The following is a 14,436-nucleotide window of genomic DNA, read 5'->3' as shown; positions in this document are numbered from 1 at the left end:
GTGAAGGAAGCGCTATCAAGCAGTTTCCAACTCATGGCAACCCTATGACTTAATAACAGGGGTCCCCAAACTACGGCCCGGGGGCCAAATGTGGACCCTTGAAGGCATTTATCCGGCCCGCCAGGCATGGTGGCGATGGCTCCATTCACGTGCAGTGGGGGCTCGAGGGAGAGGAGGAATCAGCCTCTCTGGTGCAAGGGGCTCGCCCGCCCCACCACCAGCACGAAGGATCGGGGGAGCGAAGAGGGCGACTCCTCTTCAGTCGGCGGGGAGGGAAGCAAAGCGGGTGTGGATTTCCTGTCCCTGGATGCCCAGGACGGCCCTGAGGCTCGGGGTGGGGGAATGAGAACAAATGTGCTTTTGAGAGGACAGGTGACTGTTGAGCCCCAGTCGGGGCAGGCTTTCTATCTCGAGGCTGGGGCAACAGATGTCGCGCTCCCCAAAACACACAGTCACCCACGACTGCTTGAGCGAACAGGACACTGAATCCACTGCTTTGTTTTTTTTTTTACAGGGGAAGGTATTCCACAGCCTCCCCAACAATATTTGGAGCCCACCCTGTACTTGACATACTTTGGTCACTGTTCTAAAAATAGACCATGACAGAAAGGCTGAAAGGTGAAATCAAACATTTTACAATCATTTGTGCATAGGAATTTGTTCATAGTTTTTTTTAGTCCGGCCCTCCAACAGTCTGAGGGACAGTGAACTGGCCCCCTGTTTAAAAAGTTTGGGGACCCCTGCTTAATAACCTTCAAAATGTCCTACTGCCTTGATCAGGTCTTGCAGACTGAGGGCTGTCGCTTCTATTGTAGAGTCAATTCATGTTTGATCTTCCTATTTTCTTGTTGCCTTCAACTTTTCCCATAATGACCAAAGTACGATAGCATACAAAATTGTAATAATGGAATAAATAAATAATGGATTAATGGAATAAAAATGGTAAAAACCCACCCTAGTGATTTTGGCCATGAAAGCCTTCGACAATACATTGAACATGTATTGTCTTACATCTCTTACATCTGGGCCTGATACCATCTGATGGGACTCGCTGATTCTCCCTTTGAGAAAGGATTTAATAATGGGTAGCTGGGCGCCACCTACATTTATAATTATCAGTATTATAGTTAGTCTTTCGCTGCTTTTATATATTTTAATTAAATTATGACGGTTTTATGATTGTATTTATTATATGTTGTACACCACCCGGAGCCCTTCGGGGATAGGGGGGTATAAAAGTCTAAAATATAAATAAATAAATAAACATCTCTACGGGGAGAAATTGTTCCAAGACACACAGAGATTGGAACCATCAGATCCTCTGAAGATGCCAGCCACAGATGCAAGCGAAACGTCAGGAGAAAAGGCTACTGGGACACGGCCATACAACCCAGAAAACCCACAACATTCCACACCTCGAGTCTCCTCATAGGAGAGATAAGTGGGGTATAAATCCAAACTCTTCTTCTTCTTCAGTGCATGACAGCTGAAATTGAACAGGCAAAGCCAATCTTATTTGGAGGGCGAGGAGTTAAGTTGAAAATGTGCTAAATTCCTGCATGCCATGCAAACATCACACCTGTCAGGAATTGCACAGTCAGTCCCTTTCTCCTAGCTCAGCTTCAGGTGCTTACATTTTAAATCGCAGACAGAAGTGTGCCTTTTTGCAAGGATTGGGGGAGCTTTGCTTGAAAGGAAGCAGGAAATCTATTGGGAATGCCAAAAACTCATGGCCAAAATTATTATGCATGCCTGAACCCAGATTTTTGCCCACTTTCCCCGGCTATATAATGGGAAAAATACCCCCTAGAATTGAAACCTATGAGTCCGTGAGGGGGGCGGGCCGAGTTGCCAAGGTGATTTGGGGGAGGCTGGGAAAAAATTCTCCCCTCCTATCAACTTCCTCGACGCCTGGTGATGACGTCCATGGCCTTAAAGGGGAGGAAGAGTGCCGTTAAAGGAACCCCAGTGGATGGGGAACTCCATCCCAGAATGCAATGAAGTTGTCCTCCTCCTCCCTTCTTTCATTGACCTTTCTCTACTTTTTCTGTGTGGCTGACAAATATTACTCCCCCTTTGCTAGATGCCTGGCCCTTTAAGGGGGCCCCCTTTAAGCCCTTTCTTTCGCTGTGGCCATTTGGGGCCACCCTCCCTCTTCTCTGAGAGAGGGGCCCCAGCCTGCAAGGTGAGGGGGGGGGGGCGTGGAGGGGAGGCTGGGAAATGGGGCGAGGGGGTGAGCAGGGCAGAGAGGAGGGGGCGGAGGGTGGGGGGCACATTGTCTGTGGGTAGAAGGGGGCATTTTGCAATGGGGTAAAGGGAGCTGCACTGGAGCAATGCGTTGCAAAGAGTTGGTTGCAATGCAGGGGAGCGAGGGTGAGCATGTGTTGTGCTTGTGCAGAGAAAGCGTGCAAAAAGAAGAAGAAAAAGAACAGGATAAGAATGTGCAGCCATTCCTGTCGCACATGGACAACTTGGAGTGTCCAAACTGGAGAAACGGGACATGGTTAGGTGCTGAGGATGGCTGCCCACACATCTGAGGTGCATGAGCAAAGGATGCAGGCTGTTCGCATGCTGGATGCTTTTCCACTCTGAAAGCGTGTGTGTGGGAAGCTCGTAAATCATCCTGTGTGATGTTGGCACGTCTGTGCCTCAGGAAGGCTGCTTCCTCCTGCATGTTGTGGAGATTCATAAGTGGGAGGTTCTCACACCTAACAAACTTTGCATGGTTGATTGAGCCTAGTTGCTTGCAGATTTTCTCCGCAGGTAATTTGCTTGCAGGAAATAAGCGTTTCAATTTGGGTGGCGACAACCACCTGTGATGTTTGCACATGGACGGTTTTCACAGCGTGCTCATGTACCAGGGAGCCGTGGCTGATTGCTGCTTTCAGCACTTGGCTAGGCACATTTTGTTTTATATGCACAGGGACAGAAATATATGGGACAGAAATATAAAAATAAGTAGTCAAGGAAGTGCAAGAATGATAGTTGTCACCCTTTTTTTAATGGGTGAAAGAGTTTTCAGTGCAGGAAAAATGTCAGGTTAATATGTATGTTAGCAATGCTCCAATCTATCCAAGGAGATGCGCACAACTGAATAGTCCCTGCATTTTCAAGTTGTGGGATCAGGAAGTGTGGGTGTAAATCCAGTGGATGTCTGAATGTAAAGGCTGGTTGCATTGTTCTCAGTAACGTATTTGAATGCAAGATAAAATGCACATCCATCTTCCAGTGAAACCGGACAAAGCACAACGGCAGCAGGATCCAGATATGCATGCATATTGAAAAAGCGACCAAGCTGAGGTTATGGGTGAAATTGCCTTCTAGAGAATTAAGCCCTCAGTCTATCTGATGCAGAAGAGAAGAGAGAGCAACGTAAGGAAGAGAGAACAATGGGGCAAACCACTCTGGGTAGGAGAAAAGTGGGGTAAAATATTGAAATAAAAACAAGGGAGAATGCTGGCCCCAGAAATATGTTGGGAAATTAGACACAAGTTTCAGAAAGTGGTTGCGTACAATCCCAATCTCAACGGGAAAATCCAGAAAGGAGAGTGATATTATGCAGACTGTGTGTGGGATAAGTTAGCTCTTGTTGTTAATAGTTCTACATTTATCAGCTGAGCCGCTGCTTCGGATAGGTTGCCTGCAATAACAAAACTCAAACCCTCCTCCTGTTTCTCTGTTTCCAGTATTTCTGTCCTTCAGGCTGCCCACCGGGACTTCCTCCTTGCAACTTCCTGCCTTCATCTTTGCCTCACCCCTTACCGTTAGACCCGCTCCGCCCACTCTGTGAGAGAACCAATGGCATCTGGCGTGGAGCTCCTTCGCTTCCAGCTCCCCGGCCATGAGGCGGCCACACTGCGCAACATGAACCAGCTCCGTTCTGAGGAGCGCTTCTGTGACGTCACCATTGTGGCCGACAGCCTTAAGTTCCGGGGCCACAAGGTGATCCTGGCTGCCTGTTCCCCGTTCCTGAGGGATCAATTCCTTCTCAACCCGTCCTCCGAGCTCCAGGTTTCCCTCATGCACAGCACCAAGATAGTGGCCGACCTCCTCCTATCCTGCTACACTGGTGCCCTGGAGTTTGCCGTCAGGGACATCGTCAACTACCTGACGGCCGCCAGCTACCTGCAGATGGAGCACGTGGTGGAGAAGTGCCGAAATGCCTTGTCCCAGTTCATCGAGCCCAAAATCAGCCTCAAGGAAGACGCCACAAAGTTTGGAAGCCACCGAAGGTCTCAGACCCCTGGTGTGGTGGACTGTTCCACTTCCAGCCGAAAAGAATACTCCCGCAAAAGGTTTGCTGAAGAGTTGCTTTTCCCTTTAATCCTTTTCCATTTAATCCTGCAAAAGTGACTAGCCCATGCGTATTTTCAATGAAACACACATACACATATGTTAAGGTGACCAAATGGTCACCTTCGCAAACCGGGACAGGCGGGTGGGCAGCCACCCCCGCGCGTGCACGCATGCGCGCGCAGTTGCAGGAGCGCACTGCCTTCTGGGGCGCTCCCGTTTCCCGCCCTGTCACAATGCGGCAGCCTTCCAAAACCCGGGACATTTGAAAAAACCCACGGGACAAGTTGTTTCAAGGCGGGACTTTCCCGCCAAAAGTGGGACGTCTGGTCAGCCTAACATCTGTTGGCCAAGGTGACTAAAAGAAAAGCAACCATTTTTTTATAAAGTTTCCCTCCTTGGTCATCTAGAGGTGATTCTTAGTCACTGCAGAGGACCAAGGCAAGCGACTTAATGACATTCCATTAACTCTATGGTTAACTGCTTTTCTAATAGTGCCACCTGGTGGCGAGGGGAGACATAGACCATGTATTCAAAGGCACATGGGTCTTACTGAATTAACACCAGGCACCTAAATTCTACACTTTCATTCACAGACTCAGTTCTGTCAAAGGCATCCTGATTGTCTCTGCAATGTTTGATATCCACCAATACAACTGCAATGACAGTGTAGAGTTGCCAACTGCAGCTTGGTGAAATTCCTGGAGATCTGGGAGTGGGTGCCCAGGAAGGGAGGTCTGCCTGTAGAGCAGGGGTGGGCAATTATTTTTTCCATGGGGCCGCATAAGGAACAGAAAATATTGTGGAGGGCCGGGCCAAAAGGCTGAACTCAATTCTGCATCATAGGGGCTGATAAGTGACAGACAGGTGCACAGATCAACTTGGAATCAGTGGCAACAGTTCTGCATACAACACTATTTGGCACACAGAATCACAGGCTTAACCTACCTGCATAGTTGTCCACTGTGACAATCAAGCAAGTGGGGAGACTTAAGCCCCTTGACCTACTTTTTTCATCGACTGGTGCTTCTGAAAGCCCCGCAGAAGCCGGCAGCCAAGGCAACCGGCTTCTGCGGGGCTTTCAAAGGCGCCTCACTCCCCAGCAAGGCAGGGGGGCCAGTCAGGGTCATCCGGTGGGCCGGATGTGGCCCGTGGGCCGTATAATGCCCAGGTCTGCTGTAGAGGGATACCATAAAGTTTGCCCGTTGGAGCTCCCATTTCCTCTGGGGGTACTGATCTCTCTAGTTTGGGTATCAGCTGTAATTCCAGAAGAACTTCGAGACCTGCTGGGTGGTTGATACCCCTGAGTGGCAGCTTGGAAGAGTGTTGCCTCCCTTGTGAGAATAGTTGTTACCATTTTGCTGTGGCTGAGCTGGATCACCTGTTGCATCCCCTGTTTCAATTGAATTCTTCATTATGGTCAAAGGCCAATTCTACAATACACAGAGTAGCACCATCAATGCATAAAATGTTTCATAAATTGTATTAAAAATGAGCAGTTAAATATCAGTGTATTGTCGAAGGCTTTCACGGCCGGATTCAACTTGTTCTGGCGGGTTTTCCGGGTTGTGTGGCCGTGGTCTGGTGGATTTTGTTCCTAACGTTTCGCCTGCATCTGAAACAGACTTCTCTCTGTGATACACCTCTGAAGATGCCAGCCACAGATGCAGGCGAAACGTTAGGGACAAGATCTACCGGGCCACGGCCACACAACCCGGAAAACCCACCAGAACCAGTTAAATATCAGTTCATCTGAACTTTATGTGACCAAGGAGAGTCTAAACTGTGTCACGTGAATGGTGATTTTGAGCAATTCCCCCTCGACTGTAGACGTGTTCCATACCTATATATTGAATATATACGATCGTGTTTCATACTGCGTTAGTTCATTGCTCCAGCTAGCAATGTTGGGCCTACCAGCTGCGGTTCTCCAAAATCTTGGAGCAAAGGGACTCTTTCATAATACTCGCTACCTAAGATTCCTTAACTGCAGGCAAGATCTTTCGTATGAAAAACTGACAATCTGCTAATAAGCAACTACCCTTCCACGAGCACCTGAGTGTAGGGGAAAAGCAAGTTTACCACAGCATACTTCAGCTTCCAGTTGTGTCCTTGTGGCAAAATACACCTGGACCTTTAGTCCATTAAGTTCAGTGTTGTCTATTCATGTGCACGCCGTGTGTCCTGTTGGGGATTCACAATAAGACATTCACCTTGTTTAAAAAGCAGGTAGGGAGAGGGTGGCGATTAGTGAAGAGAGGCTGATCCCATTCTGCACCCAGGTACCTTTCCCTGCTGGAAGCTCAAGGTTCTATTGGGGGGGATGGGTGTGGTGTTTAAGAAGGATTAAAACCCTTCCGTGAGCTGTGGTCCTGATTCAATTGGGTCCCCTCTTGTACCCATGACTAAGGAAGTGACTGCCAAAAACCCACAGGCAGAAAATCTTGTTGGTTCATACGGTACAACTAGACTCATTGAAAATGCTGGGGGGAAGAATTAGGACTAATAAAAGGAAACACTTCTTCACGCAACGTGTGATTGGTGTTTGGAATATGCTGCCACAGGAGGTGGTGATGGCCACTAACCTGGATAGCTTTAAAAGGGGCTTGGACAGATTTATGGAGGAGAAGTCGATTTATGGCTACCAATCTTGATCCTCTTTGATCTGAGATTGCAAATGCCTTAGCAGACCAGGTGCTCGGGAACAACAGCCGCAGAAGGCCATTGCTTTCACCTCCTGCACGTGAGCTCCCAAAGGCACTTGGTGGGCCACTGCGAGTAGCAGAGAGCTGGACTAGATGGACTCTGGTCTGATCCAGCTGGCTTGTTCTTATGTTCTTAAGCTTATTTGGGGTTTATAGGTCTTCTTCTCAGTGGGCCCTCTACTAGAGTTTGGTCATTCTCATCTACATAGGGCATTTAAAACCCTCTCTTCCACAAAGCCGTGGATACGATGGCTCGTTTCCCTTTCCTCATCTCATTATCAAGACAACCTTGTGGCCGAGAGTGGGGCGAGGGCTGTAGCACTGGCTGTTTCCATACTTGGTATCACTTCTCTTTCCACAGGAAGCTCTGGAGTGATCAGTCCAAGGAGGATCCACTCTTAGCAGGAGCTTCCACGGCAGAGTGAGGAATTGGCAGCCACCTAGGGCAGACTTAACAGGTGATGGTGGCCCTCTCCAGAACATGCTGATATTGCTGGCCGTCTGCTGATATAACTTCCTCTGTGCTCCAGAAGTGACATCAGTGCATCACCCTGTGATTAAACCATAGAGTTTTGCCCAGATATTGGAGCAATCCCAGCATCTCTGAGTAATGCACTGACATAACTTCTGGGCACACAGTAAATGACATCAGCATGTCAGGATGCCGCTGCCCCCCCCCCCCCTCCCAATTTTGGCACCATTTCTTCCCCCACCGGCAACCCTACTCGCAGATCGTGGACAAATATAGCAATCACTGCACTGCCTGCTGTCCAATATGGTATGTTCCAAAGTGTCAAGGAACCAGACTCCAATCAATCTCCTAAAACAGGAGCAGCAGTGGCGTAGGAGGTTAAGAGCTCGTGTATCTAATCTGGAGGAACCGGGTTGGATTCCCAGCTCTGCCGCCTGAGCTGTGGAGGCTTATCTGGGGAATTCAGATTAGCCTGTACACTCCCACACACGCCAGCTGGGTGACCTTGGGCTAGTCACAGCTTCTCGGAGCTCTCTCAGCCACACCTACCTCACAGGGTGTTTGTTGTGAGGGGGGAAGGGAAAGGAGATTGTAAGCCCCTTTGAGTTTCCTGCAGGAGAGAAAGGGGGGATATAAATCCAAACTCCTCCTCCTCCTCCTCTTTAGCCAGATATTCACCCCTTTCAGTAACTCAGACCGATCAAGGTGCCATGTTCTCCAGAGGTTCTACTTCCTTCGATTCTAGACCATTGCTCAGAGTCCCATCCCTCAGTCAGTACTCATTGTTATGTCACTGATGGTTTGTTTTCTTTTTCCGGCTGACAGGCCTATGCTACGGCCCATCAAGCTGGAGTTTCCCCTGGAGGAACACCTGGAGATGAAGGCAGAGGATGACGACGACGACCAGGACGAAGATTACGGGGACGACGATGCTGTCTCCGATATCTGCATTGTGAAGATCGAGTCAGCCATGGAGGTGGCTCAACGGCAGAAGAAGAAGCAGCAGCAGCAGCAACAGCAGCAGCAGGCGGGTGCAACTTGGAACAAAGAGGCGTCTCCTCAGCAAAGCTGGAACAAGGAGTCCTCTCCGCAACAGGCTTGGGGCAAGGATTCCCCTCCACCCGGGTGGAACAAAGATGCTTCGGGAGATCAAGAAGAATCCCAAGTCAACTCCACGGTGGCGGAAGCCGTGGGGTCCCCTCCGGAACCGACAACAGAGAAACCTCAGCAGGGCGTCGTCAAGGCCTGTTACAGCCTTTATGAGGATGCGGAAGGCTCGGGCCTGCTGATCATCCCCAGCGGAGGCTACTTGGAAGAGACCAACGAAGCGGCGGCCGTTGCGTCCGAGTGCCAGAGCAGCGGTGGCGGGGTGGGGCTGGTCTTAGCAGGACTGAGCGGGCGCCCCTTCTCCACCTTCCCCGCAACGGGGAGAGGCAGCGACGGCTCGGGGGCGGCCTGGGGGAGCAACGGCGCCTCGCGGATCATCTGCTGCACCAAGTGCGACGAGGTCTTCCAAGGGGTGGAGAAGCTGGTCTTCCACATGCGCGCCCACCACTTCATCTTCATGTGCCCCCGCTGCGGCAAGCAGTTCAACCACAGCAGCAACCTCAACCGGCACATGAACGTCCACCGCGGCGTCAAGTCGCACTCCTGCACCATCTGCGGGAAGTGCTTCACCCAGAAGTCCACCCTTCACGCGCACTCATGCATGAACCTCCAGCAGCTGGCGAGGCAGGCCACAGTCTGCTCCTGCACTACGATGGTCCGGCTTGTGCGCACAAGCATTGCCCGCCGCATCCAGGCGTGGCCACCTCAGCGAACAAGCACGGCAAGCATCTTCACGGGCGGAGAACGTCATGGAAGCTGGCATGGCCCAGATTAACGTCCTCATACGCTGAAGGAGGAGGAGGAAGGCTGTGGGAAGTCGAATAGGAGGCTACTCCTGAGCTCTGAGGGAGGGAAGTGGGGTGTAGGGGTTAGGATGTGGGGGTGGTGAGCCAGAAGCTCCTCGAGTTTTGAGGGATGGGATATTAGCAACTAGTGTACTAGAGGGATGTGGGGCGCCTGGATTCTTTGGACGGGGGGCAAGACTAGTGGATTAGAAATGTGTAGGTCGGACAGGAAACCAAGAGGTGAGGGGGGATCTAGTCCAGTCAGACCAGCGGGGCTGAGGGATCCGAGATCATTTGGGTCTGTTCTCTTCCTTTGCCTTTCCCAGACCTCTGCCCGTTATGCCCCATCACCAGAAACCACTACCTCTTTTTACAGCCAAGTAGGCGTAGGATCATAGTCTTTGGGCTGTTTTTTTTGGGTGAGAGCCATGACTCTCTAAATACCTCCTCTGTTAAAAGGGCATAGCTGTGACCTCAGTCTTGGCACCCCAAAAGCACCAAAATGGCCGTTGAATCATTACAGCATCAGCAGGGAGGCTGACCTGACCCTGATTTGATAGAAGTGACAGCAGATCTGTCCCTTCTGACCCTATCTCCTGCTGTTTTGTAATTTGTTCAGCGGTGGGGGCTGATTTCACCCAGGAGCCTATAAGGAAACCCCCGCCCCTACCAATGGTCAGAAGCCTCCGGGTACTTGTAGGAGTGTAAAGAAAGCAGGAAGCTATCTGAATGTGACCTCACCCTGAGATTCAAACCGTGAAACCGTTGAGTGGAGAGAATCTACTTTGTAGCTTACCTACAGAAGCCTAGTCGTCTGGGTCGGCAGGGTATAATTTTATTCAAATACACAAGCCCTGCTTGCGAGTTACAGTGAACGCACGTACAATCCACCTACAGCATATACTGGTTTTTCTTTATACCCGTGTTGAGTAGTTCTCGTGTTACATTCACTGCACGTACAGCTGAACACGTGGTTAAAACTGTAGCGTTTGTCCAGGTACTGGTCACGTTTGTAAAGTGAACGTTCACGGGCTCTTTCTTACAAACTGATGTACGCATATATAGGCAGGATGTACATGGGTTCACTGTAACGTATGAACAGGGCTAGAGAACCTGGTAATCCGGGGGAAACCGAGAAGCGCATGAAGGTGAACCGTTCCGGCTACGTGTATTCTGCAGACCTGTAATTGCAGTGGGCAATTGTGGAATCTCAACTTTTGGGGCTTTGAAAAAGGAAGTTGCTAGTTCTCATGGCTGTGAAGACGCATTTGAAAATGTAGAAGATATTTGTGGGAGCTCAGAAACAACTGTGGGGTGTGTGTGTGTGCGTGCGTGTGTGAGGAAATTTCCCCCAAGTCAACCCCCATCGGTTGTTTTGAGGTGTATCACAGAGATAAGTCTGTTACACACTGTGTCTGGTTACACACTGTGACTACACACAGTGTGTAACAGACTTCTCTCTGTGATACACCTCTGAGGATGCAGGCAAAATATTAGGAACCAGACCACGGCCACACAGCCCAGAAAACCCACCACAACCTGTTGAATCCGGCCGTGAAAGCTTTCGACAGTTACAACTTACTTCCTCGGATATAGGGAAATGAGTTCCGACTCACAAAATAAATGTTAGTCTTTAAGGTGCCCCGGCACTTCTGTTTTTATTGTGGTTTAACAGACTAACGTGGCTACCCTTTTGCATTTACCATGTTTACAAGGCCTCTTGAGCCGGATTCTTCACTGCCTTGGGGGCTAGAGCCTTGCTTTTCAGAGTGAAAGCTGAGATTCTCGGGCTGCTGAATTTCACACTCAGTACCCAAATCTCCATTTTGGGCATGGAATTGCCACAACCCTGGAACCACTCCCTGGTGGCATTAGGACAACAGGATTTATTTTCTCCTTGAAAAACAGTATTGGTTCTGATCCCCTGGACCCTAACTAGCTTTTTTTAAAAATTCAAATGTTTTTCTATAAAAAAATAAAAAAAACATTTTAAAAAGACGGTGTTTTGGCAGTTATGTGTTGGACTGAAGGTCAAGTCGAATCAGACGATTGGCACAAGGTTGTGACCACTAGTCAGTACTTTCTCCTCAGATCGGCAGTGGCTCTCCAGGGTCTTTTGCCTCATCGGCTATTGGAGATGCTGGGAATTGAGGAGGGTGTAAGGCAGATTCACAGAAGGGAGTTAGGAGAAGGTTCACAAGAATGTTTGGCCTTGAGAAAATGGGATTATCTAGGCCAATGAGAAGTACCAGGGCACGCGCAATGGAGACAGGAAGTCAAAGGCCGTCTGTGGTTCTCAAAGGAATATTTGGAACTTTATATATGGCAGTGGTGGCGAACCTATGGCACGGGTGCCAGAGGTGGCACTCAGAGCCCTCTCTTTGGGCACGTGCAAACAGAGTCGCCCCCACTCCCACACACACATCTAGGCTGGCCTGGGCCGCTGGGCTTGATTATTAGCATTAAACCGAAGACCTAGTTTTGGGGAAGCAGTGTAGGTCACCCTGTTAAGAGCTGTTAAACCCTCCTGATTTTCATGCGAAGAACTAAAGCATGATCCTTTACCTGGGAGTAAGCTCGGTTGCTGGCAATGGGGCTTGCTTCTGAGTAAACCCTCCTAGGGTCGTGATTCACCTGTTGGAAGAGTTGCACGGTTGCTTCAAAGCAAAGCCACTGACTACCACCAAGCTTACTCCCGAGTAACGCACGACTGAGCCAACCGTTTTTTCTAAACTAAAACCTCAGTGTTCAGGTTAAATTGCCATGATGGCACTTTGCGATAAATAAGTGGGTCTTGGGTTGCCATTTGGGCACTCAGTCTCGAAAAGGTTCGCCATCACTGATATATGGCAGTTAACTGGCAGTTGGTTGCTAGAATGGTTAATAGGAGCTGGTAGGTCCGGAATTTACCTAAAGCTTTTACAAAATGTTCCTTTCTGTTGCCTTGATCCAAGATCTATCAAGTCCAGCACTGTGAACCAGCAGCTGTTTAGCTCCTGGCATCTAAGACCGCTTTGAACTTGAAAGTTCCTTGAAAATGTGTCTTAATCCATTTATAAGGCAATTTATTTTTCTTTTCTTTTCCACCCTTCCTCCAAGGAGCTCAGGGAAAACAAAGAAATTTTTTTTAAAAGCCCTGTGGGGGTCAGACCAGTGGTTCACCTTGTCTGACATCCTGTTTCACACATCCAACCAATTCATCTGGCAACGGGCATAGAAGGCCGAGGCCTTCCCCTGATGTTGCCGACTGGGATTCAGAGGCCTATTGCCCCTCATGGTCACCCTCCCCTCATTTTATTTTCACACCAGCAGCCTTCGAGATGGTTAGGCTAAGAGCGGCCAGCCCGAGGCCATTCAGTGACTTATTGTGAGATTCCGAATCCAGATCTCCTCAGCCCTAGTCCAGTATTCTAACGACGACGTTGCAGTGGTTCTATCCTGGGTGGCAGGGTTGCTAACCTCCAGGTGGGACCCGAATTACAAAGGGTTTCCAGATCTCAGATCAGTTGCCCTGGACAAAAATGGCTGATTTGGACTATATGGCACTCTACCTCACTGGTGTCCCTCACCTTCCCAAACCCCTCTCCTAAACTCCACCCCCAAATTAGGAATTTCCCAACCTTTTACCTGACTTGAACTGGTGACTTCCACAAGGTAATTTACATATTGCACAGGGGGAATGCTTTGTTTGGTTAAATCCTGAATCTAATCTGCTTACCTCCATGATCCTGAGGTCTGCATTAGAGACAGAAATCACAGCTGATAGCTGTAGCCTCCCTGGAGAGGCAACTAAGAAATAAAGAATAAGCAAATTAATACCAGCTGACGTCGTGTAGCAGCTAAGAGAGTGAACTAGCTGGCTCCCATGGTTCAAATCTTGCCCCTGCGAAGAACAGACTAAGGTCACTTCCTCACCAGAGGTGGGATCCAGCAGGTTCTCACAGGTTCCCGAGAGTAGGTTACTAATTATTTGTGTGTGCCGAGAGGGGGTTACTAATTGGTGATTTTGCCACGTGATTTTGGCCTTAGTTATGCCCCTCCTCTCAGCAGTAGCGTGCAGAACTGGAAGCAGTCTAGCAGGAGGTGCACCAGCGTGCGTGGCAGCCTGTGCCTGCGTGCATTCGTTTCCCGCCCAAGGACCGGCTGCGTCCTTGCCACAGTCCCGCCCAGGAATGCCCGGCCACGCCCCCGTCGTGCCCCACCCAGCCCTATTGGCGCTACACCACAGTTTGAATCCCACCACCATGGGAACCTGTTACTAAAATTTTTGGATCCCACCACTGTTCCTCACCAATATTTGTCTCCACCGTGCCTCCCGGATGGAGAACTATTTGGGGCAGTTTCCACAGTGTCCAGTTTGTGGGTTTCCCCTGTGCTCAGTACATTCTTTTCAAACCTGGTTTACTGTAATCTTTTCCGAAGCTACACAGCTCCGTTGTCTGGTGGGGAAGGTATGTATCAGTGTGATTTTCCTGCTACCAGCCCATGTGCTCAATTTCTGTTCCTTTGCCTCCAGAGGGCTTTTTGACAGGTGGGGGTGGTGTGTGGGAGCATCGGTAACGGCTGTAGCAGTAAAACACCACAGCATTTTTTGCCATCAAGTTGCAGCCCATTCATTGCAACCCTGGGTTTTCAAGGCAAGAGACATTCAGAGGTAGTTTGCTCTTGCTTGCCTGGACTTCCTTGGCAATCCCCCATCTGAATTCTAACCCAAACTGACCCTGCTGAGCTCCCAAAATCCGAAAAAATTGGGCCGCTCAGGTTAAGAAAGAAAATCCATGCAATGTAGTGGCAATTACAGATTTTTTTTTAAAAGGGCTTCTGGCGGTGGGTGGGGAAGCTGGTGATGGAGAACAGGTTGGAAACTGCTGCGTGGGAACTCCGTTGGCAATTCAGAGGGTCGCCATGTTGGTCTGCCGTAGAATAGCTACATTTGAGTTCAGGAGCACCTTCCAGACCAATGAGATTTTCAGAACAGGAGCCTAACTCTCTCACAGGCACTTACTCTACAAATATGTTGGTCTCTAAGGGGTTACTGAACTCAAACGGAGCCGCTGCCAATATGTACAACTCT

The 14,436-nt window shown here is 49.5% G+C and overlaps 1 protein-coding gene across 2 annotated transcripts; it reads left to right on the top strand.

The window, feature by feature from the left end:
* Positions 1-1,984: 1,984 nt before the first annotated feature.
* ZBTB12 (zinc finger and BTB domain containing 12) lies at positions 1,985-11,358 on the top strand. Of its 2 annotated transcripts, none has more exons than XM_048489336.1 (3): positions 1,985-2,185; positions 3,687-4,295; positions 8,296-11,358. In XM_048489336.1, the coding sequence occupies exons 2-3, from the start codon at positions 3,799-3,801 to the stop codon at positions 9,350-9,352; spliced, it is 1,554 nt and encodes a 517-aa protein (XP_048345293.1). In that variant the 5' UTR covers positions 1,985-2,185; positions 3,687-3,798; the 3' UTR covers positions 9,353-11,358. The 2 variants fall into 2 exon arrangements, with proteins under 2 accessions (XP_048345293.1, XP_048345294.1); XM_048489337.1 differs by lacking the exon at positions 1,985-2,185 and adding an exon at positions 2,327-2,538.
* The last annotated feature ends 3,078 nt before the right edge of the window (positions 11,359-14,436 follow it).

Source organism: Sphaerodactylus townsendi, linkage group LG03 (assembly GCF_021028975.2).
Source record: "Sphaerodactylus townsendi isolate TG3544 linkage group LG03, MPM_Stown_v2.3, whole genome shotgun sequence".
NCBI classification, from domain to species: Eukaryota; Metazoa; Chordata; class Lepidosauria; order Squamata; family Sphaerodactylidae; genus Sphaerodactylus; species Sphaerodactylus townsendi.
This window is presented reverse-complemented; position numbering and strand designations above follow the sequence as displayed.